The sequence below is a fragment of the Musca autumnalis genome, unplaced genomic scaffold (genome assembly GCF_047663935.1).
Source record: "Musca autumnalis isolate F117 unplaced genomic scaffold, ASM4766393v1 scaffold_3, whole genome shotgun sequence".
In the NCBI taxonomy this organism is placed as follows: domain Eukaryota; kingdom Metazoa; phylum Arthropoda; class Insecta; order Diptera; family Muscidae; genus Musca; species Musca autumnalis.
The window spans coordinates 260,451,881-260,478,278 of NW_027411866.1; the positions used below are offsets into that span (position 1 = coordinate 260,451,881).

The window sequence follows — 26,398 nt, forward strand, 5'->3', positions numbered from 1 at the left end:
TCAAAAAGCAAAAAAAAAAAAATCAAATATTTCGATTATAACATACGAATGGTTTTGAGTACAAATAAAATTCTTTTTTTTTCAAAAAAGAAATAATCCGAGGCCAAGGGGTTGTGGCAGGAACTTAAAGTTACCAGTCGGAACAAAACCCCATATAAATATTAGAACTTATGATTTCTTTGCTTTCGTTTGCCGTTTTTTTTTCGTGTTCTTCAAAAGCATGTAAACGTCCCTCCCTGGCAAGCCCTTCTCATGATTTGGCCCATTTATTTGAATTTGCCATTCAATACTATGCTGTAGCTGAAAAAACTCCATGCCAGGCAACGTCTAAGGCAGCCAGTCAGCCAGCAATTTAGATTTATGGCAGCAAACGTTTATATTGATTTTCATTGCTGCCACCAACCACGAACATTTTGCCATAAATCTCTAAAATATGGAACCCTGGCGGAATAAAATATTAATCGGTATTCAGACGAAAAAACGATGGGCAAAAGTAAAAAAATACCAAATGAATAGAATGAATGTTCAGAAATGCTGATTGAGTTAGTTTGTGGATAGAAGAAGAAAAAAAAACGTGAATCACTTAGGACAGGTGTCTGAATGAAATAAAGTTATTCTTCAAATGCAAATGATGACATACATCTAAACATTGCTGTATATTTAGGGAAAAATTGCCCCTTCACACACACACACACACACTCACTCTCTCTCTCTCACTCTGGCACGTACATACATGCATATACGTGAATAAGTGTTGCCCATTATTACTGCCCTCATTTGAAATTCGATGCTGTCGTCGACCTTATCTCGTCCATAAATGTCATCATAATATTTTTCAGTAGCTAGGTGCGAGCGTCGTATAAGAATTTTGGTGAAATGTGTTAAACGGAATCATGAGTTTCATTTATAGGAATGCTCATTTGAAATGCGATAGGAATTAAAATGCGGAGGAATCTGCTTTAATGGGCCCAACATTTATAACGAATTATTTGGGATTTCGATTTATTGGTGTACGAGCTATCGCTACGTATGTCCACACTAATCCGACGTTTGTTTTATTTAAGTGAGGAAATATGAATATGCGATATAACTAAGAACAGAACATGGCTTCGAAAATAATTTTTTAAATGTGTGGTACTCGAAAACCGAAAACCGGTTATAACACTGTGCAAAAAAAACGGAGCTCGAGGTCTGGAGAGTACAAAATTCCTTTTGTGGGTGAAAGCCCTTGATGTTTATATATTGAACCCCAAAGGGCAGATTCGCCGTGAGTCAAACTTTTGAGTTATGGAGTGATGAATTTTTCACTGCAGACCCTATAAGCCACCCGAAATTATCCTCATATCTTTGTTCGCTGTTGTTTTGGCTTATTTTTTATATGACATGCCTTCAGTCAAATCTAATGAGGATCTTTTTCGTAGAACAATTCGACTTTCTAACTCGCTTCCTTCCGTGTCCTTTTCGTCATTGATTTCAAGAACCGCAATAAAAGTACCAGAAGATGACATTTTTCAGATTATAAATGTCGCTCAGAAAAGTTAGGGTAAGGCTCTCATTGACAACTAATCGATACTGTCGCGTTTTCATAGACGTTTTTTACATTTACCCAATTTTTGTTCAAAAAAACTACATTTTGTTTTTCTGTATATTCGTTTTTTGTTGGTTTTTGGAATATACAGAATATACAAAAACACATAATTACACCAAAAATAAAAAACACAAAACATAGTTTTTCTGAACAAAAACAAGGTAAATGTCAAAATGGACTATGAAAACGCGACAATATCGATTAGTTGTCAATGATAGCCGTACCTAAAATTTTCTGAGTGACATTTTGGCAGGACATTTCGAAGCTGAAAAATGTCATCTTGTGGGATGTCATCATGGAAGGAAGCGAGTTAGAAGGGCGAAATGTCCTACGAAAAAGATCCTCATTAGATTTGACTGAAGACATGTCATATCAAAAATAAGCCAAAACAACAGCGAACAAACATATAACGATAATTTCTGATGGCGTATAGGGTCTCAGTGAAATATTCACCACGCCATATCTCAAAAGTTCGACTCACGGCGGATCTGCCCTTTGGGGTTCTGTATATACTCATCAAGGGCTTTCACCCCCAAACGAAATTTTCCACCCCCCAAAATTTCGGTTCACAGTGTACGACTGATGGTCGACTACGGTTAATGATCCACTACGATTAATGATCAACTACGACCAATAGTCGACTACGATTAATGGTCAACTCACCTACGACTAAACGTCCACTCTGTTTTTCGAAAGTCGATTTAGAAATATCGATTATCCGGTTTTCACACAGTCAATAGTCGACTACGATTTTTAGACATTTTACAATTAATAATCGATTAATCGGTTAACCGAAATCAACCTTAAGTATACCTACATAGGCTAAAAGCCGAATCCTACACAAATTTGTGAAAATCGGATCGGATTTTGTTCTAGCTCCAATATGCATATTTGTCCAATTAGGTTGGACCCTATAATATAGCTAATATTAGAATAAGAACGGTATATCGATTGGTAAATAATTTTGGCCTGTAGAGAGACTTCCTGAAAATCCAGCTTTAACCCCATAATAAGCTCCATGGAAATAAAAATAAAGATGATAACTCTCCAACGGTTGAACCGCTTTGGTCCAAAATGTGAACCAAATTTACCCAAACTTTGAATGAAATGAAAGATTTGATCAATACTTTGCACATCTTGAAATTTCTACCAGACCTAAATGTGGTTTCAATATGGACTGTATCGGTCTACTCCTTCGGGTACTTCTTATAGAAAATTCCAGAAAGTTCAGTTTAAGACCTATTACAGCAGCTTGTATTCGCTGCCCCCACGGTACAAGTTTTTCAGAGACAAGTCCATACTTCCAGAGAAAATAGTTCGAAAGGTGTAAAAACTCCTATGCCAATATGTGTAGTGGCTAGAGCAAACGATAACTATCGAACTGATCATCTGACATTTTCCAACATTTGGCTTTCGTAATATTTTGTCCAAACATAGTTTAAGTTCGAAGATGACAAAATCGAACAAGAACTTTCTCCAAAATTTAAAAAATTTCACTAAAATGTTAAGCGCAACTTCTCTTGAACGGAGAAACCAATTTTGTCCATATTTTGCCCAAATTCAGTTTATCTTCTAAAATGTTCTTCTCCTTAGGTTACCTCCCCTATAAAAGTTCACCATTTTTGGTTAAGTCCAGTTTATGGTATGTTCGACGATCCTTTGGAAATGTGTACCGATGCTCCTTGTGGGTCTCTGTACATCGATATTATGTTTTTCGTGGGCAAGTCCATACTTTCCGATATGGTGGTCCAAAAGCTCGAAGTTATACGGTGACCAACTGAAATGACCGGTGGGCGTGATATCTATCGAAAATAAAGGACTCTCAAAATAAGATTCACTTGCAAATGGGACTATGCCAATCCATCTACAATTATTATAACAATACTATCACTAAAGTCCCATAAAGCAGTTTTCTCAAGCTCCATACATTTTCTCTGCTACTTTCTAATTTGATATTGTCAACCCTCGTTACTTTTCACTGTAAAAATTGTTTTCAGATTTTTCTTTTTCACCGTCATCACTAAACGGTTATGTGCCCAATGAGAGGTGGAAGCTATAGAAAATCTATAGAGTGATTTTTGTTTTTTTTCTTCAAATTCAAATGGTTAAAGCTACTCGAAAATGGTATAGAACAAAAAAAAAACAAAAACGCAAAGTTTTTATTCCCCTGTTGAGTATTATAACACCGGGTGTATGTGATTTGATCCGGTTTTTTGTCAACTAAGGTAGACGATTTTATTGTTATGGCTATGGTCTGGCTTTTATTGCAAATCACAACCATGCTAAGGGAGTAGTAATGGTGGTTGAATGTGTGCGTGTGTCCTCTTCTTTTCACCAGCTAACCATAAGAAGAAAAATAAGCCATGATTTTAATGATTATTGTAACTCTGATGACAAAAGATTAGGGAATAAATAAAACAAAAGGAAAAGAAAACGAAGAAATCAATGTAAAAAGATTTAACGGTGTCACCACATCACTCCCTACAAAACCCTTAAGAATGACACTTGAAACTTATTTTTGTTTCAAAAACAAAAAAAATAAGAAACATCAACTGTTAAATAAATACCTGGGAGAATATGATTTTCATCCGGTTAAATTGTGTTGTCATCAACACAGCCGTGGCAAATTTAGGCGAGGGTCACAATTTGTTGTCATTGTTTTGAAATTCGATTTGATTATTCGCAATTGAATTCCACCCCTTTTTCCTTTCTCTAAGCGCTTAACAAGACTGCCGGATAACAACGGAATGGAGCAGAAATGTGAATGTACGTGTCACCATGGTAACAATCGGCATCAGATTCACGATCAACAAATTGAAATTGTTTGTATGTTTTGATTTTAATTGCTTCAATCAAGTTTATTAATTAGGTTTCATTAAAACGAATGAACGAATGGAAAGCCTGCGACATTCCCTCCTCCATAAATCTAATTGAAAAACTAAATCTAATCGAAGGTCAATTATGAAAAACGGCGGCAAGTCTTCATGGCGAACCCAAGCAAAGCAGTGGGTTAGCTTGGCAGCAGCAATTTGAATGCACCCATAAAATCCATGTCGATAACAAGAGCAGCAACAACAATAGTATTCATTTATAAGGAAATAACCCCAATTCACCAAACGTTGATAATAGGAAAACGTAATTTTCCCAAAAAATAATCACCTAAAAATTGATGGAGGAATTTGTTATTAGCCAGGCATGGCGGAACACAGTAGCCGCCCACAAATGTCAATTTCAGTCATTTGCAGGAAAATGTTGCTTTTCAGTCCACAACAACAGCTAATGAATAATGTTTTTCGTTTTAATTATGACGTTTTTTTTAATAACAGCCCACGCTTGGTCGCAGGGTCACAAAAGTAAATGGTTTTATCCTTTGACAAAATTAGGATAACATTTCAAATACACGCCAACAAATAATCCAGGCAAAAGTTTTTGCCAACTCTGTGTAAAATGTATTTTTTGTGGTGTTAGTGTTTGCCATTGAAAAACCATACGATTTTTTAATTAACTTTTTCGAGCATTATATTAAAACAAAATACCTTGTCCCCATTCCCCTAATCTACCAAGCAATATGTTAAAAAAGACAAAACAGTGCAAAACCGCTAACTCCACGCCTTACAATTTGGTGGTCAGGAGAATGTGTTGTGGCAAAGCCGTCTGCGAAACCAAATTCGCCAAAAACACAAAAAGTGACTCTTCTCGTGGCGGCACAGCAAAAACCAATGGCAACCGATGTACAAACCAACAAAAAACACTAACCCATATCAACTAGCGTGCTTCAACAACAACTCCTCCAACTCATGCCTCCACTGATGAGTCGTCCATCGACCACAACGCGAACTTTTTTTCTCGCACTGACTGACAGGCTGAATGGTTACAAATTCTTTTTAAAACAGAGAAAAAAACGAGCTCAGAGAATGGGGTCCTGGTGTATAATGTTGACAAGCACGGCCGACTAAACCACCGCTACCAAAGACTAACGGGGGAGGGAAATTATAATCCTTTGTAAAAGTACTGGGTTAAACACAAAGAGCAACAACTACAACGCCAAAAAAGCATGGATGTTAAACGGTTAATAAAATCCAGTTTCAAGATTTCCTAATTTAGGAGAACTCGAAATGAAATTATTGAAAAGCGATAAAACAAAAGAAACTAAAGCAAAAAAACAAACCACATCATGAAAATCCCTCCATACAAAAACGTAAGTCATTATTTCCGAGTTGTTTTTATTCCGCTTTAAAAAACCATTTCACAATGAATCCAAACTCAAGCATCATAAATCTTCTCTCCTCTGAAAAAAGGTAGGAGCTGTGTTAATACATGGATTTTGTTTTAATCCCCCAAAGTTAATTAACATTTAGCTGTGAAACAAATCGCCTTCAGTGACTACAGTCAAGCCTTAATCACAAAGTCATCGGTGCACGGATAATGGCAAAAAAAGAGAGGGAAATTTAGGAAATATTTATTGTTTTCTTATGATTGTAAGCTTCTATTGTATTAGCCGAGAATGTGAAGTCGGTATAAAAGTTCGGAGAGAGGAGACTTCCATAAATTCCAAATTAATTAAGCTAACCACATGATACTTACGGAGTTAAGAAACTTATCGAAGATTAATGGGCTGTTAGGGACAGCATACTCCCCTTTTCCGCTTAACACATAGAGGAGCATAGGGCCTCTACAAACATCCTCCAGGATGGTCGCATTTGCTATTGCTTTTATTTCGCTCCATGATTTTTTCCATCACAAGACTATTTTCCAGGAGTTTTTAGGCCTTCCTTTTTTTTACTACCTTGGGAATTCCAATCTAGGTGATTTCATTGTCGGCTTTGATGAAGTTTCAACGGAATCATGACAAAGGTAAACACTACTATGGCAGAACTTTGTTGAGATGCGCTATGGGCAAATTCAATATCAAAATCAGAATATAATAGTACATCAAGTGGTCGTAATCACACAGTAACCCCTTGTTCCGCAGTCTTATTAAAACAGCAGAGGACAGCTTTTCCTTCTGTGAAGAATTTCTTCGTCATACTCCAGAAATTATTCCACCATTCTATTATCAACCTTTCAAAAAAGTGAGACGCCTTCAGTAGGTAAAGTTCGACAGCACATAGTTCACGTGACGACAGTACCACCAAACTAGCTGTAATTTGACATTTATTGTCAATATAGTTCCATGTTTTGCTATAGTTTCCATATAACGTACCTCCAGATTTTCGGTATTTTGAAAGTTTTAGCTACCATTTTTAACCGAACTAGCCGTAATTTTATACTTGAGATTCTCTGTGGTCACGGAGGTTCTTTGTGGTTACAACACATCTTCACTAAAAAATGCCATTACATAGGTCCACCTCCAGTTTTTCGGTATTTTAAGGATTTTAGCTACAATTTTTAACTGAACTAATTTCACATTAAGGTACTTCCCGATTTACGGTATTTTGAGGGTTTTAGGTAAAAATTCTAACCAAACTAACTGTAATTTGACATTTAAGATTCCTAGCGGTCACAGCACTTCTCCACCAAAAATGTCAACATAGTTCAATATTTTGGTATAGCCCCCATATTACGGTAGTTTCTATTTTCAGTATTTTGCAGAAATATTTAGAAATTTTTCTCCAAAAATTGCCAATTTTGCAAAGGTCGTTAGCATTAGATAGGCTTATATACCACAGGCTAGCATCTTCACCAGTCTTCGGGATTGGTACCACTTATGCTTCGTTCCAATCCGTCGGAAAACAGCCTATATTGGGACAGTGGTTGAATTGGATTGTAAGATACTCGATTTTGACTTCTCAAGCCTTCTTTAGTGTAATGTTCGGAACTTTGTCCGTACCGGAAAACTTCCTCGGTGTTCGCCGAGTTATGACTGACCCAACTATCTGTGGAACAGCAAGCCCGTTGTTTTATCATAGAGATCCATGAACTGTTGGGGATTCATCTGCCTTGAGTTCGTTACTAAATTGTTGACCTTATTGCGAAAAGAAATATTCATAGTTACCAGGAACTGTTGAAAATCCTACATAAAATCTGTTAAGATTTCTGCCATCTGTGCGTTATCTGAGATAACTACGGCATCGTTGTTAATGATTCCTTTCATGGGACGCCTGAAGTATAGGCTAGCAGCTCTCCATAGGATTTTGAGTTGACATTGATGCTTTCGAGGTAAGATTTGAAATGATTTATTTCCCTCTCGTTGTTTGCTTAGGCACGTTGTTGTAAATGGTTGTTCTAAGGACAGAGCTTAGTACGATTACATGTGTCCACTTTTTCAATTGAGACGATGAAGATGTGGTTTTGTAGACCCTTCGTTTTTAATATAATTAATAAGCAGGGACGAAACCACTGCGTTGCCAGTGGTCTCCAGAAGTCCAGCACAAGTCCAGGCGTTCTTTGAAAATATTCTAAACAAGAGTATCAGGGCTGGTCGGCTTAAAGATAGGGGACAAGTTTAAGTTCGGAAACCAGTTGATGCATTGATGCGGAAGAGCATGTACTCTCGTATCTGTTGTACTTGAGATTTGACGACATCTCTGAGGCCAGCAGGGTTGAATTCTGCTTGCTGACATGGAAACATTGCTATTATGACACTGTATGCAACATCCCTAAAGAGAATTCTAGCTCCACAGAATTATTTTTGGCCTGTATCCACAAGAGTTGCTCAAACTTCAATTGATGTGGTTGGAAAACATTTCTTCCCTTTTTCTCCTATTCTTGTTTGGACTTTTATTTTAAGGACCTCTATGCGAACATTGGCGGGAAGACCTTGTAAGACCTCCCGTTCCAAAAAAGATCCATGTTAATCGCGACTTTACATCTGAAACTCCGCTGTCAACATAATGGAGATTTGGCCTGTCACAGGGTCGTACAAAGTACCTTTCGGCGCGCTCTCCACACTTGCCGAAACTAAAGTCAGCGGAGTCATTACTCCTGTTATCCGAGGATACCCTTGCGATTCACACAATATGTTAATCACTTATGCAATGGATAGGTAACCTCTGCCACGTATCATACTGTATATGTTTTCATCCCTCCTTTCCTCACTCGTTTTTTTTTTAACAGTAATCCTGTATTAACTGCGACTTTTATTTTTTTCTGTCACAAAGACGATTTAAAGTTACGAATCAGGTATATGACTTAAGTCCATCCATAACATATACATTTGTCTTGCCTACTATTTTCAATTTGAAGATTTCTCAAATAATTCCACATTCGAAAACCTTTGTGGACCTTAAGATCTTGAGCATTTTTCTAACAATTCTTTTATCTTTAGGAAACTATTTTCAAAATGGTATGTATTAGACAACTTTCAGTTGGTACACATTACTCAATAAATACTTAGTATATGACCTGCATATTTGAACCATACATGCAACCCGAAGCTGGTGATGGCAACTCTGTATCCCATAGCTGCATTGCGTGTTTTGTCGACCATGCACTCTGTAGGAGATATCATCACATTTAATCTTTTGTGTTCAACATTACGCATTTGCCATGAATCAATCAACATCCATTTAAGTTTCAGTTCCAGATTCACATTCATGTTTGAGAATGCAATCACAAAATCAAAACTCATACCCCGCAAACCTCAGATAGAAGGAAGGCTGATCGAACCAAACAGAAAACATAGACATGAGCATTTGTGTACGATAGGCATAGATGATAGACACCCATTTGAAATCCCCCTTAGGAAGCATTAAGTTCAGTGCTCATTGTTTTCGTTGTTGTTTATATCTTCAAATGAAACTTTGAAATTTTCCTATGCCGGAAAAAAGACCGGAGGGAAATCATGTCCGAATGTAACTTTAAAAGACCACATCATAAACAATAAAATGTTCTGCAAACAATACACCATAAATTGCATGTTACTGGACTGAAGAATCTAGTGAAGAGGAAGAGCAAGAGATAATTCCCATGGCGGATGCAAAGATATAATGAATAGAAAACATTAGATATTCCACAAGGTGGTAGTCAATTAAGTTTTAAGAAATTTGCATTTTAAGGTGTATTTAAACTTGTTTGGATAGTAATGATAATGTTTTGAAGTAAAAATTGCTTAAAATTCAACTAAACCGAAATTTTGTTTATTCTGGATAACTGAAAAAGTATACAAAAATGAATAATCCAAAGAATCAGAGACACCGACTTAGCCAAAGAGGCTCACGACCCTCTCCAAAAGTTAATTCCTACTCATTGCCAGCAATGTGACACTTCTTTACGTCATTGGTAATAACCAAGTCTCTCCTTGCCTTATAAATGGATGTTCATAAGAAGTATTTGTTAATTCAGCCGGGATCAGAAGATAGTTGTGTAAGATAAAATTATAACTTAGTAAATTTGTGTGAGCATTTTTTTATTTGATTATCACCGAAAACAGTGAGACAAAAATACAGTTACATATGATCTGAAAGTCATTATATCCAGTCTGATAAGATTTTCTTATAATTTCCAAAGTTTTTACTCATAGGTAGAAGCCCATTAATTGTGATTTCATTATTCTTAAAATATTAACTAGTCTACTGAGGCAACTGAAATATTATATTCCAACCACTTCAGACAACCTTTTCATAGCTAATAATTCATTCACTAGCTTGCTTCTACAGAAGCACCCTGTAAATATATACCCATATTGAAGAATACATAAAACATAGTTCTTTTTTAGTATTGCCAAAAAATATTCAACAACTCGACCAACTGTAAAAATGCTATACAAACAAACATATTTTTACAATTTTCAAGTTGAAGCAAAGTTCCAAAAAAACGTTTTTTTGGACTACAAGGCCGTCACACTTTTGTATACCTCATGCCGTTATTTCAAAAGGCGCAAACATATCGAAGTGAAATGAACAAAATGTAAATTTCCAATTGGAGCAAATAAAATACTGACACAACAACCAATTTTTAGGAAATATCTGACGCAGCAATTCCTTTATCAAACAACATCGTTCAAAATGGGAGCATCGGAGCCATACATATTGTAAACGGCCACATATGTATGTATGTGTGTGAGCCTATATGCCCTTTTTGGGGGCAATATGTGAAGAAACATTTACCTTACTGACATACCTCTATGACGATTTTGCATGCTCATATATGTATGTATATATGTATATATGAATGGTTATGCTTACACTTTGACGTATAGGCGAAAATGTTTTTCTTTCATTATTTGTTTTTTTTTTGCCTTTGTTTGACTACATTTTCCAAAAGTAACATAACAACTACAATAACAAAACTGAAGCTGGTCTGTATACAAAGTGGTTGTTAGCCTTCCCCTTTTAATAAAATGGAAATAAACATTCACCCTTTTACTTTCTGTGTAGTTACAAGTGGAACAATATTTGTCCATTGTTTCGCAGTGAAGAAATTGACAGTTACCTTTACCCTTCCAAAATAGAAATGTCACATCTTTGATAAAAATTTTAAGTAAAATTTATAATAAAATTTAAAAATTTAATTATAGAAAGAGGATATTTCTCTGAGTATTTCGACTATTAAAATGTCTCCTTAAGCACTTAGGAATTGTAGATATAAAGAGATTACATACCAATGAGTTAAAAAGATAATCGGATCTACTCATTGATTAAGGAGGGATCGTCTTTGTCTCTGGATATATTCATGGGAACTCATATACATATCGTTTATTTATTCAAAGAGTGTCACATCTCAAAAAATCAATTTTTCGAGAAAAACGCGTTTTAAGTTGCCGATTCTCAACCTAGAATGATTATTACACAAAACAAGTAAAAAAGTATCAGTCGGCTTTGCCGACAGAGATATACCCTCAGCCTGTGTATATTGAAAGAAAAATTTTCCCAAAATACGTATGTATTTAGGGGGTTTTAAAAATGTTGGATATTTGAACCGACAACAATGTTGATTAAGATTAAAGTTCAAAAGTTTTGCGGAGGAGAAACTAAAAGGAATGGATCGACATTGACCGTTATGGAAGTGGATCTCCAGCCACAACATATGGTGCCTTAGGATGTTTTTACACTCTTCAGGCTGTTTGCTCAAGAAGTATGGACTTGCCCCTAAAAAAACTTTTACCATCGTAATTGAGGCAACGAATGCAAGTTGTCTCAACAAAAATCAAAGTGATTCCATAGCAGGTCTTAAAGTGAACTTATCCGAAATTTTGTGTGGGAGGTACGGGATGGAGTGGACAAATATAGTCCATATTTGAACCTGATCTATATCTGGTAGATGTATTAGGATGTGTAAAGTATAGACCAATTTGGCAACTACCTTCAAGAGTTACCGTACGAACAATTTTTCCGAACATTTTTGAACTGTTGTGGGGTAGGTACCTGAAAGAGTGGACCGATATGGCTTATCTTCAAACTTAAACTATGTTTGGACAAAATATTACTAAGGCCAAATTTTGGACCGAATCGGCAGTTCCGTTCGAGAGTTATCTTGCGCTTCAACCACCTCACACGGTGTCATACGGTTTTTTTTTTGCAGCTTTCAGGCTATTTTCTCGGGAAGTATGGTTTTGCCCCTGCTGAAACTTGTACCGTCGTATGGAGGGCAGTGAATACAAGCTGCTAAAACAAAAATCAAAGCAATTCGAGAGCTGGCCCTAAACTGAACTTTTCCGAAATTTTGTGTGGGAGGTACCCCAAGGAGTGGACCGATTGAGTCCATATTGAAACCTTATCTAAGTCTGGTACACGCTCCACGATGGGCAAAGTATGGACCAAATCGGTTACTCCCTTCAAGAGTTATCGTGCGCACAAATTTTCCGAACATTTTCGAACTTTTGTGGGGGAGGTACCGGAAGGAGTGGACCGATATAGCCCATCTTCGAACTTAAACTAAGTTTGGGTAAAATATTACGAAAGCCAAAATTTGAACCGAATCGGTTTATCCGTTCGAGAGTTATCGTGCGCTCCAGCCAGCCAGCCAGACAGACAGACAGACGGACGGACATTGCTGAATCGACTCCAAATTGTCTGAAACACATTTCGTCCAAACATACTTGGGGTCTAAAACCATTATTTCGATGAGGCACATTTTGCCCGTATGAAAGTGTATATACCCTTCATAGCCTAAAGGCTGAGGGTATAAAAACTATGTATTTGGACCAGATTTTGCAAAGAGATATCCAGATATAGTATACCAAACTTCTGTGCAAGATCAAGCATGATTTGATACGTTTTGGTGTTTCCAATAGTTTTTTGTGGTTTTTAATATGAAACCTCTTGGCCGGGTGAAATATTTAAACTGACATAATTACTAACTAGTCTCTGAAAATCATTTTTAAGCGCACAATGATTGAAAGTGATAATGTGGTTTAGGATTTTACATATCAAAAATAAACATTTTAATACACATACAGATATGTGTGAGAGAAAAGTATTGAATGTAACATTTGTGAAAAAAACTTGTACATATCATCCCCATCATGGAATGACTCAATTTCTTTAACAGACTTATTGACTGCTGCTACAACTACTAACTATTTGTCTTGAACAAATCCCATTTAAACACTATAAAACTTTAAAACATAAACATCAAACAAACACAATAACGCCTAATGTGTACTTACTTACATATTTGTATTTTGCTCATACTTTCGTTTCAACATTTGTTTCAGCAGAAGCATCCTCATGTTATCTTTGAGGCACGCACCAAAGCCAACAAGGGCTGCGCGAATACGGGCAATCTGGACTCGTGGCGTTTGTCACGACGCACAAAACATTTGTCAGCTGGTATTATCGATGAGATACATCCAAATGGTGCTGGTCGCTATAAACGTGATGTTCGCGAAGCTACCAAATACATAGAAACTGCCATAATAGTGGACAAGGCCATGTTCGATAAGCGGAATGGCAGTACAAGGGCCGAAGTAATACACGATGCAATACAAGTTGCCAACATAGCGGATTTGGTAAGTGTTTTGTTTTGTTTCTTCATTCTGCTCCTGTTCCACCCCCATTTTTAGTTATTTATTTGCAAGACATAGCTGTTACTAAATCCAGTCACTAACTCAATTCCAAACAGACACTCAGATCGCTTCAAACATGGGGGAACTGTTGGCGTAATGTTCTGTTCTTTAGCTTTAATTTAAAATTACTACCAAATCACATGTGATACGCGACAGAAAGAGCAAAGTTGGCTAAGCGTTTCAGCGACAAGATATTTATGGCAAATAAAGCTACCATAGACATGGTTAGGCTCATTACTTTTTGTTCTTTTAGTTTGGAGTTGTTTTTTTTTTCTATTCCCCATATATTCGTTGGTTAATGTAGAGGATGATACGTCTGATGACGCCGCGTTAGAAAACTAAAGCCCGTCTCTTTTATTTAAACCTCGCCACAGGAGGCTTTAAATCTTTTAAATGCAAAACATAAATCTTAACTTTTGCAAACGAACGAAAGAGGATGAACAGGGTTGCCGCCTGGTGTTAAATATAAAAACAAATAGTTAACAAACAAGTTCAGTGAATAAATATCCAAACTGAGATATTACCATTAACATTCTATGGTTTATCGATACCTTTTATGCTATAAAAATGTGCCTCCATGGACAATGGTTTTAGATCCCAAATATGATTGGACCGAATTAAATCGACTCAAAATTATCGGAAACAATTTCGAGTCGATTTAGTAATGCCCACCCCAAAATGTCACCTCCTAATATTTCTGCAAAACATAGAACAGGTTCGACTATGGACTATATCGGTATACTCCTTCGGGTACCTCCCAGACAAAATTTGAGATTTTTTGTAATTTTTACGGTTTAAATTTTTTCAGTAGTTGGTCCTTACTTTCTGAGGGAATCACCTCCAACTGTAAAAACCAACGTCAATTAATAAAATGATGCATAAAGGGTGTCCCTGATGGGGTCCAATCTCTGCACACAGTAATAGTTGTCCCAATCTCCTATCACAGTCAAAGATGGACTTTATCGGTCCACAAAAGTTGAAACGTTTAGGCTTATGAACATGTTGAGACCTATTCACCGATAAATTTAAACTTCATTTCGGATAATTCTCGCTGTTTATATTACAACAGTAATGTTTTTTGAGAAACAAGTAAAAAAGTATCAGTCGGCTTTGCCGACGGAGATATACCCTCAGCCCGTTCAAGGGATATCGTGCATAGAATTTTAGTTACATTTTTTTAAATATTGGGGGAAGTACTGGAAGTTTTGGACCGGTACTGCCTATCTCCGAATTGAAACTAAGTTTGGACAGATATGACTAAGTCCAAAATTTTGACAAAATCGGTTGATCAGTTCGTGCTTTCCAGCCACTACACATGGTGCCATAGGGGTTTTTTACACCTTTAGGGCTGTTTTCTCAAGAAGGCAGCGAATGCAAGTTCCTTCAATAAGTCGAAGTGATTCGAGAGCTGGTCTTAAAGTGAACTTATCCAAAGTTTTGTGTGGGAGGTACCCGAAGGAGTGGATAAATATAGTCCATATTCGAACCTGATATATGTATATCTGGTTTATATATTAGGACGTGTAAAGTATGGACCAAATCGGTCACTCACTTCAAGAGTTAACGTGCGCACAATGTCTCCGAACATTTTTAACTTTTGTGAGGGAGGTACCTGAAGGAAGCGGCCGATATGGCTTATCTTCGAATTTAAGCTATATTTGGACAAAATATTACGAAGGCCAAATTTTGGCAGATCCGTTCGAGAGTTATACACACGGTGTTATAGGGTTTTTGTACCTTTCAGGCTATTTTCTCAGGAAGTATGGACTTGCCCCTGACGAAACTTGTACCGTCGTATGAAGGGCAGTGATTACAAGTTGTTACAACAAAAATCAAAGAAATTCGAGAGCAGGTCCTAAACTGAACTTTTCCGAAATTTTGTGTGGGAGGTACCTGAAGTAGTGGATCGATTGAGTCCATATTGAAACCTTATATAAGTCTGGTAGAAATTTCACGATGTGCAAAGTATGGACCAAATCGGTAACTGCCTTCAAGAGTTATCGTGCACAGGCTTTTTTTCCTTTTTTTATTTAACGAAATCGTCATTAATTTAGACTTCGAAATTTGGCCAGATCGACTGCCGCTTACATCGTCGGAATCCTTATTTCCCAAAATTATTTACATAGGTTGTAATCTTCTTTGGAATTTTTTGGGGAATTTGTCTTGGCAAGTGGGGACATTTCGAATGAATGTGAAGAAATCCCAATAAATGAAAAGAACTCGATATGCAAAATCACAGCTAATAGGAAAATGTGTGTAGGAAAATGCGTCTAAAGTATTCTAACAACTAACGCCCCTAGGTACTGAAGTCGCCACTGCCATTCTCGGGAAACCATTTTTAACACGATGGCAACTAATTTCAAAGTCTTTAATTAGTAGCCCTGCTGTTTTGTTGTAAAAATCTTAAAACGGCAACCCTTAAACACAATCAACACATTGACAAACATACTACACACTCACTTTACCTACGAGTATGTGCCTGTGTTTATGTTAGAAGTTGTTGCAAGTAAGTCAGTCATGATTCTTCTTCTCTTCAACAAAACACACGAAAGTCCGCTGTCGGTTTGTTTTACTTAACTCTATGGCAGGCACACACATGCATACATATACTAACTAACAACAACAACTACTATGACAAACACGTGCAATATTTGAATGTTTAAAGAACCTACACTCACACAGTGAGTGCCCTGTCTATACGACTACTAGTCACTTATACTAAGACACTTGCATTTGCACGTCCTGTATTTATTTGAATGGTAGGCAAGCACTTCCGGGTTTTCTTGTTGTCTTAGTTTTTTTTTTTTTGCGAACACTGCTTTTTGCCGTCACATTCCCCATTGCTGTTTGTCGGTCTGTCGGTCGGTCATGTGTACGAGATCTGAAATAACAAATACCCACAAAAGCATTTCATTTGCACATTTTGTCTCTTTTTGTTAGTTGCTTCTTCATGTATTTCCCAGAATCCACTTAAATTTTTCTTTCTTTAAAAGAAAATCTCTTTTTGTTCAAATTTAAGGTAATTCCCTTTCTTGCCTATAAAGTCGGGGGAGGAAAATATTAAAAGAAAGTCAGCTGCCTTCCTTTTTTAGTTGGCTATTTTTTTATTACTCGTATGTCGGAGTATTTGCCAGTTTATCCTGCGAGACGACGAAGAAGATAAACGACAATTGTCTGCTCCAATCTGATATTCGTCTGGTGGTTCGTTGGCTCTTTATTACGGCTTCACACAATTAGTTGCTCCATTAGTTCATTCATTTGTTTGGTCTTCTCGTAATTCTCGTGTGGGCGGCTGGGGGGACTACATAAGATACTCTCATTATTCTCGTTCCGTATCGGAATTATTTATGATCTCAGGTCGTGCCTGTGCACATTTCTGTAATGTTTGTGGTAAAATTCGTTGTAATTATTTATGGAACATTTATAGAGTTCAAAGTTATTTATAACATTTGCATTTACTTACTACGACTAAGCCAAAGGGGAAACATCTTGCCAGACATAGATGTGGGTTAGACAATTACGAATAGAATACTTAAATGGCAATTGTTGGGTTAGTAATTGATATTTTATGAAATTGCATTTATTGAAAGGATAAACAAATTTTTGTTAGTTAAAAAAAATTAAATGAATGATGATTTTTCATGCCAAAATTAATAATAAAAATAATATTATTTTATTGGGAAAATTATCTGTCCCAGAAACAGGATGCACTATAAATGCAATCCAACGTCCAATGGTCGATCATTGTTTCAAGTGTTCTATCAGTTTCCTTCTCTAAATGGTTTTTCGGACTGGTATTATGTAGTATTGTTTCTTAATGTGCTTATAGCTATATTACATTACGTGTATTTCATGTGTATGTTTTACATTTTTTACATCTACATGTTGTACACATAGTGTGATCCATATAAAAAATTTCATTTATCAAAATGATGTGTGAACCCATGTGTAACTTTTTCGTTTTAGAGCCCTTCCTATTTTTGTATGTACAATAAATAGAAAACAGCTGATTTGTTTGTTCTGATGAAAGCAGAAATTTGCAAGATTTGCTGAAAGAAATAATTTCTTAAAGAAACTTAAATAAATCGATTAGATAAAGGATTTGTTTACATTTATAGGTTATGTCACACAAAAAAACATATACTGGTGTAATAGCAAAAATTATAAATCATATGTAAAATGTCATTTTTCGCACACACAAAGAATTACACGAGGACAAAAATTCAAAACATACACATGAAATACACGTAATGTAATATAGCTATTAGCTAACATTTTGCCAAAAGCAGGGCCCTATTCCACGAAACAACTTATCAACTTTTCATTTTACACTTAGCAATATTTTTGATAATTCGCAAACATTTGCGTTCCACAGAACCCTTAATTTTGATAATTGAGAAGTTGCTAATGATAAGTTAAGTTTGCTAAGTTTTTAAAAAATGTTGCTCTCTTTTTGATTTCTTTTCCACAAACGTTCCCATCCGCTAAGTAAAAAGTTGTAACTGCAAAGTGTATTTTGCGAAGATTTTGCAAAAATTGTGCTCTTTCGTTCCAAGAAAACTTTGAATTTTGGTTTTGCAGACCAAATATTGATAATGTTGCCTAAAATTTGCGGGGTAAACGTTACTTTTGCCAATGTACATTGTTAAAACAAGTAAAGGTTTTAAAACGAAACACGGCAATGACAAGAAATTATAAGGATCGAATTACTTTTCTCCGAATTTTCACCCTTCAAACCAAAATTAGCGTGGATTTTTTAAAGATTTTTAAGGGCAACTAAAATGACAATATGCGTACATATTTTAAAGATTTTTAGTAGTTACCAAAAAGGACAACAGGCGTGGATTTTTAGGGTCAACCAAAGAAGACAATAAACTTGGTTTTTTATATATTTTTAGGAAATTATAAGGTTTTAATTACTTTTTTCCGAACTTTCAACTTTCAACCTTCTAACCAACAACCTACTCCGAATTCCAACACTCCGAACTTCCACCCTGGCAACAACCTTATTCCGAACTTCCAACCACCCGAATCAGAACTTCCAACGTCAGAACCACCCCCTCTGAATTTCCACCCTGCGAAGCACCCGATTCCGAACTTCCAAACTCCGAACCATCATACAAATCGATTTTACACTTAGCCTAAACTATTTGAGAGTATATTTTTATTTTATTTAATTTAATTTTATTTAATTTAATTTAATTTAATTTTATTTTATTTCACTTCATTTTATTTTATTTTGTTTTGTTTTACTTTTTTAATTTAATTTTATTTTATTTTATTTTATTTCATTTTACTTTACTTTATTTTATTTTGTTTTACTTTTTTCATTTTAATTTTATTTTATTTTTTTTTATTTTATTTTATTTTATTTTATTTTATTTTATTTTATTTTATTTTATTTTATTTTATTTTATTTTATTTTATTTTATTTTATTTTATTTTATTTTATTTTATTTTATTTTATTTTATTTTATTTTATTTTATTTTATTTTATTTTATTTTATTTTATTTTATTTTATTTTATTTTATTTTATTTTATTTTATTTTATTTTATTTTATTTTATTTTATTTTATTTTATTTTATTTTATTTTATTTTATTTTATTTTATTTTATTTTATTTTATTTTATTTTATTTTATTTTATTTTATTTTATTTTATTTTATTTTATTTTATGATTGCTTAAGTCTGGAGTATTCCTCCATTGGCTTAACTTCATCACTATCCTCTTTGCAGAGAGTATTGTTTACAAAACGAACTGACAGCTTGCCAAATTTACTGATCGCTTACCAATATCATGATTTCATCCCGGTGAAGGGAATTATCAAATGGCTCAAATAGCAACCACACTTAGCAAGATGGCGGAAAAATTAAGCAATAGAGCGCAACAACTTTGCTAAAGAGAACTGTTTAAAAAAATTGCTAAGTGCAAAGAGAAATTGAAAATTTATTTCGTGGAACAAAAAAAATTATCACTTTTCAAGCGATTAGTTGTTTCGTGGAATAGGGCCCAGGTCACACAATTTGGTGGTTGTGTGGGTTCGAAACTTCGGCTTTCCTTTTCACTTTCAAAAATCTTCGATCATAAAAGTTCAACACCAACGAGAAATCAATTAAAATTCATATTAAAATGATCTTCGCCCTAACATTTCGAAAGTAAAACAAAATAGTATCTTTTTTTAAATAATCATAATCACAAGATCATTTTAAAATTAATATTAATAAATTTCTCATTTGAATTGAGCTTTATGATCGAAATGATCATTTTTTATACTTAATTTTGCAACGTTGGAGAAAAAAGTTAATATAGTCGGATATAAAATGGTTTTCTATATACAATTTTGGTAGCAATTCATTCATACAAATGAATCATACAAATATACTTTTGCTTCTATTTATTTGATCACATTTTTGTAATAAATAAAAAATTGATTTATTTCATTGTTTTCTATTTTTGTATCAACTAAAAATATTGCATTCGCACATTGATATTATTTCGTTTATTTTGTTTAGTTCGTTTATTTCGTTTCAAGTACCTGGGTTTCTATCTTTATATTTTTGTATCGTGTGTAAGCACTTATTGTAGATAAATCAATTCGAATTTCGAAATCCATTGTCACGTTTATATTTCATACACAACCGTATTTAATATCACATTTAACAATTTTGAACTTAAAAGTATTTTTTGTATTTAATCCCACATAAACCACATAAACAGATAAAACCAAACTGCTTCATGCAATGTCATTATAATGTGATGCAACTCAAATTTATTCCATTTGACCACAATCAAAGTGAATAATAACAAAAATTCAATCTTGTTGCAAAACAATAGCTTTCGACCTATGTATCTCCATTTCCATCAGTATATTCGTAGAAGCCATCTATGGTAGTTTTGTTAAGGTATAATATTTCAACTTAAATGTATAAAGCCAGGCTGGAATGGGGGGTGGGTGGCTACACATTGTATCAATGAACTTTGAAAATAATTGAAATTGTTTTGTCTAAAAGCCCACAAGTGCATTTAATAGAGAAGTAAACAATACAAGAACAGCAACAATAAGGACGACGACACACTTTGGAGAAAAAAATATGTGTCAAGTGAGTTGAAATGCACAGGATACGTCGTCGTCGTCGTCGTCCAACAGAAAAGAAAAAACAATAACAAACGTTTTCGTCTTCACCATCTCTGTGTTCGCTTCGTCTTTTATTCTTCTGGTCCGTCCGTGCTCACAATGGCACTCTGCCATACAGTTTGCCACTGAAGTAAATCACACAAAAACCAAATATTTATAAAACCGAGTGGAAGAGAGGGGAACATTTCAAGAATTGTTGAGAACAATGGAAACGTCCATAAGCGTGGGTTGTTTGAGAAGTTGTTCTTTATAAAAAACATAAATACCGTTACCTGGAATCAGGAAGGAAACGTTTCTGATCAACGAATTACAAATAATTTGTTTGGAAAATTTTGCTTAAATCTTGAAAGTTCCATTACATCGGACAGAGTGCTTTAAATTGGATTTAATCACAAAAATTTTATAATTTTGCGATGGAATTACTTGGTAATGCACCGACATAGTTCATCTTGTGACTGGATATAATGTTGGGAGTCATTCCTTTTGAAAGTTTCAATTCAATAAACCATTGGTCACTTGAGTTTTTGGGTGAAAGTCTGAACCAATGTCAGTTACTCCTTTCAATTATCGTGGCCACCAGAAATGTTGGTCACTGTAGGGTTTTTTTCAAGATATTGGATCACTAAGTCTGGATACATGTACTGTTCCACTGTCGCTAACTTTTCATAGTGATTTTTATGCTAGAACCTTAGATGTTCTCCCCTTTAACCATAACAAAAAACAACAACATGTTTCTTTTTTTTCAAATTAATAACTGTACTTGAGAGAAAATATTGAACATTTGAGGGGAGTTATCCGAAGGTTTGTATGTTTGGAAGAAATTTTATGATGCTCAAAGTGTCGGCCACTTCGAATACTCAATTCATAAGTAATCGTACTCATCAATCATTTTAGTTTATCTCTGGAAAAAAGAGCTCTGAGATGTGTGTTTACTTATTATTTTTAAAGTAAACTAGCTTAATCTCATATTTGTTGTTTTCAAATTTAAAAAGGCTTAGAATGAAAACGCGAATATTTACGATCAAAAAGTAGTTTTATTGTTTAGAACGCTTTAACTGCATTGTCTAGCAACGAACATCGTTGACCACGCTGGCCTTCGTAATATTTTGTCCAAACTTAGTTTAAGTTCGAAGAGGAGCCATATCGGCCCACTCCTTCTGGTAACTCCCCACAAAAGTTCAGAAATGTTCCGAAAACCGAAAGTGTAGACGAATACTTTGCACATCGCGAAATTTATACCAGACTTAGATGTGGTTCCAATATGGACTCAATCACTCTACTCCTACATGTACCTCCCACACAAAATTTCGGAAAAGTTCAGTTTAGGACCTGCTCTCGAATCGCTTTGATTTTTGTTGTAACAACTTTCCACCTGAAATTTGTCGGTATAAGTCCACGTCTTCATATAGCCCCCATAGTACGGTACCTCCCGATTTCCGGTATTTTGATGGTTGTGGCCTCAATATCCCGCCAAAATGGCTGAAATTTGTTATTAAGTCTTCCTTGGGGGTAAACAACTTTCCACCTAAAATTTGTCGGTTTAGGTTCAGCCCTTCATATAGCTCCCATAGAACGATAGCTCCCGATTTTCGGTATTTTGAAGGTTGTGGCTTTAATATCCCGCCAAAATGGCTGACATTTTTTATTAAGTCTTCCTTGGAGGAAAACAAATTTCCACCAAAATTTGCCGGTATAGGTCCACGTCCTCATATAGCCCCCATAGTACGACACGATTTCCGGTATTTTGAAGGTTGTGGCCTCAATATCCCGCCAAAATGGCTGAAATTTGGTATTAAGTCTTCCTTGGGGGTAAACAACTTTCCACCTAAAATTTGTCGGTTTAGGTTCAGCCCTTCATATAGCTGCCATAGAACGATACCCTTCCGATTTTCGATATTTTGAAAGTTGAGGCTGTGGTTATACATTTCTCTATTTTTTTGACTTGTCTGAAAAGAATTTTAAATTGAAAAATTGTATATACAATCATTTTTGTACTTATTATTGAAATATTTGTTGCATAAGAAAATATATAAAATGCATAAATTTTGCATATGCAATTTTGCATAGTTTTGCACATGTCATATGTTTCGATTGCAATTTAATCAAAAGCCAAAAATATGCCTAGTCCCAAAATTTTACATGAATCGGACCAAAAATAGGGGTTGCATAAAATTCCGCTGTCTAACAATGACCCACTGTAATGACTAGTGGACGCGATATCTATGGAAAAGATATGACTCTTAAAATAAGATCCACTTCCATAATGGACTTTGTCGGTCCATTTCTTCAAGTACCTCCTCCGCAACACTTTTGAACTTTTTCCTAATCCACATTTTTGTCGGCAAGTTCAAATGTGCAAAAAGGGTCATAGAATTCTGAAAAAACGTTAAATACATAAATGAGGCTATATCTTTGTTGTCAACGCCGACTGATACTTTTTACTTGTTTTTTTTTTTTTTGCAAATTGATTTTTCAAGTCGCTATAAACAACGAAACTCATGGTCGTATGTCAAACTGAGTACGCTTAGGCTAAAAACTGCCAAACTTTCCCAAAAAATGTCAAATGGAGCCTGGCAACACTGTGTGTTGCCTAGGCCAGAAACTTTTCTAGTTCCCTATGTATTATAATGTGCTTTGTTTTTTTACCATACGGGTTACTCCCTTCGATTGTTAGAAAAAAATGTCGAACTTTTATAGGGGAGGTACCTTCAAACTTGGTCTCAGTATGAACAACTTATTACGCAAAGTTTGAACCAAATCTTTTGATTCTACCGTTAGCCTAAAGGCTGAAGGTATAAGGGGAAAGTCAAAAGTTTACGATAAAAAATTCCAGCTTTCCCCATCCGCCAAGCGGTAAGTTATTCCCCTAAAATATCCTAGCGCAATTCCAATATTATGACCTAGACAGCTGTAATATCTCATTGTAAACTGTTCTACGATTTTTTTAGTTTTTTTGTTTTAATCATTATTGGTATTGTACATTATGGAGTTGCATTTGAATGTGGTCAACGATTTTCTTTAGTAAGAACTTCATTCTACATACTTACTTACTTAGCTGGCCCATTACAGAACATTTGTTCCATAGATCGAACTAAGAAAAGATCTCACACCAAGTTTATTATTAGAACAACCCTCGTACACTTGCACAATATTGTGCAGAAGTAGAATTTGTGCCTACAAAAGTTTTCTTTAAAAAACCAATGCTTTTATTTTTCATTCTTCAGACAATACATTTCTTCATTTCTCTACCTTTTTTTTACCACTTCCGGGGGAGTAGTTCCCACTTTACGTGCAATATGTGTGAGTGTGTGTATGTTCACATTAAAATCATTGTTTTGCTCCAACAATATACTGGTGGTGGCTGACAGTATTCGGTTATTTATTGTTAAGCTCAATCATTTTGTTTGGTCTGGCGTCGAGAATGAAAACCATAAATAAATGGATACGCCAACCAACAAACAGTTTTCTCGTCTCCGTCTTCTTCGTTTTACTGGTCTGTTGGTTTGTCTGTTTCCTTGCGTCCATTGCAAGCGTATTTACCTCCTTCGGAGATGATCATCATGGTAGCCATTCATTATGCCATTAGCTAAAGAAAAGAATACGAGTACAAGTCGTTTAGCCTAAAATGCAATTTTATCTTTTGCCATACACTCTCCAGTTAAAATGAAACAACTCCATTACCACATCATTGCCGGCTGGTGCCTTGTATGTAGACGACGACAACGACCCCCCAAAACCAAAGAGCCATTAAGCAATTTTTCTACTTCTATTGCTTGGACTAGGAATTTAACATTCGACTCATGTTGCAGATTCATGTTCAATTTACTCTCTGCTGTTATTATTGTTGTTGCCGCTGTTGTTGTTTTCTGATGTCTGTGGAGGGTCTTGCTACTTTGGCCTGGCTAATAAATCATGTATGTTCGTGTCAAAACGCATCTTCATCTTCAAGACTCGTTTGTTTGTGAAAAACACAGATTACCGCACACAAACTCGGACACACACACACCCATACAAGTCACACAATCTAATACATTTTAATCCAAGTTGTTTTTCCTCCCCTGGTCTTATTTCGCATTAAAAGTATTTTTAATTGTTTAATTTATTATTGTCTTTCATTGAAAGTTATTTGTCTCTCTCTCGGTGTGATGTGTGCGCTTTATTCCCGCAAATTTTAATTGAAACCTCTCAAGCAGAGCAGCAGTGTTTTTGTTTATTGTGGTTTTGGTTTGTTTTTTGATTTTTATTTTTCGGAGAGAGTGTTCGTAGCTTTTAATTAAATGTTATCAGTCGTGTGCACTAATCTTTCATGTTTTGTTGTGCATTTTCAGTATTTCCGTACAATGAATACCCGTGTGGCTGTGGTTTACATTGAGACCTGGGGCAAAAATCAGGCTGTCATTGATGGCAGCAAGGACATTACCAAGGCTATGTCAAATTTTAATGACTACACATCGAGAAATCTATTTCAAGTGGAACGCGATACAACACAACTACTAACGTAAGTATTATTTGGCATATTTTGAAGATTTCTAAAATAAGAAGGGAAATTTATAAATGTATGTAATTTGTAAGATTCGTATTGACAACGAAATATACCATGGCTCTAGTAACGAAACGGATATGTTTTAGTGCATATACTCCGGCTTATCTGGATAAGTTGGATTCTATACTATATGCTTTTTGAGAGTCCCACTATTTAGCAACTGTGACGAAAAGAATCACATTTCGTACAAGACCACAAATCTCAACCTGAAATTTGTTATTAATTGTTTAAGACAAAAGCAAAGTGTAATCTATGATAATTTGAGCGTTATTCTCCTACGTCCACCGCAGTTGTAATAGATTTTCTTAGACTCTTGAGTCTTAGGATTGTAAGTCAAACCGTATTTAAAGTGGTATGGCACCCCGACTTTATTACCACTTTCGTAAAATCACAATATTCTGTTCCCTTATAATAAAAACTTGAAACATCTGTCGTATTTGACGACAAGAATAGGAAAAAGAATAAATTTTAAGGCATTTTTGGGTAGAGTATCACATATAAAGGCCATAATCTACTTGAGCGTGTATTCTGAAACTTTCCGGCCATTTTCGAGGGAAGTATGGAGAATAAAATTATATCGTTTTCGCAGAGACTAGAAGGACCCCAGCAAAAATTCGGATCCATTAGTCATTATGTAATTCATTACAAAGTAATGTAAACAAAAATAATTACTTATATCACTCCTAACTAAGTAATGAGTACGGTGGCACGGTGTGTGTCCAACTACAAATCCTAGGGTTGTGTGTTCAACGCTCACTGTCGGAACGCGAGCTTTTTGTTGACAAAATAAAGAACAAATTGTGGTGGCGTTTAAACAGGTACGCCACCATGTAACAGTACGTATACGATTTGGTATAGATCCTATGTTACGGTACCCTCCACTTTTTATTATTTTAACGGTTGTAGCCACATTTTTGCAATAATGCTCTCAGCTAATTTAGTATTGGGTTCTGAGAAACCCATGTAAATGTACCATCCAATTTTTGTATGTTCAACAGATTGTGTTATACATTTGTAAGTTTAATAATAATGTAATAAATTTAAAATAGTGTAATAGAATAACTCCATGCTATGTTTATTGTAAGCATAATATTATTTTAAAAAGGAAATCTTTCCTAGAACTATCGATTAATAGTTCTCATCCCACACTTCTAATCAAAGAGACAAGAAAGTGTTAATTTTT

The 26,398-nt window shown here is 35.2% G+C and overlaps 1 protein-coding gene across 25 annotated transcripts in view; it reads left to right on the top strand.

The window, feature by feature from the left end:
• The window catches only part of mmd (disintegrin and metalloproteinase domain-containing protein mind-meld), a 670,172-nt gene that overhangs the window by 533,638 nt on the left and 110,136 nt on the right, over positions 1-26,398 (top strand). For 16 of the 25 annotated variants that reach the window (XR_012411845.1, XR_012411847.1, XR_012411846.1 and 13 more), the window contains 2 exons: positions 13,188-13,478; positions 25,001-25,170. Coding sequence is in view for 22 of the 25 variants with exons in the window: in XM_073978235.1 (XP_073834336.1) it covers positions 13,188-13,478; positions 25,001-25,170 (461 nt within the window). In the remaining 3 variants the exon portion in view is untranslated. Of the gene's footprint in view, positions 1-8,855; positions 8,874-13,184; positions 13,479-25,000; positions 25,171-26,398 lie in introns of all 25 variants that reach the window. The other 9 variants (XM_073978215.1, XM_073978218.1, XM_073978213.1 and 6 more) reach the window with 2 other exon arrangements.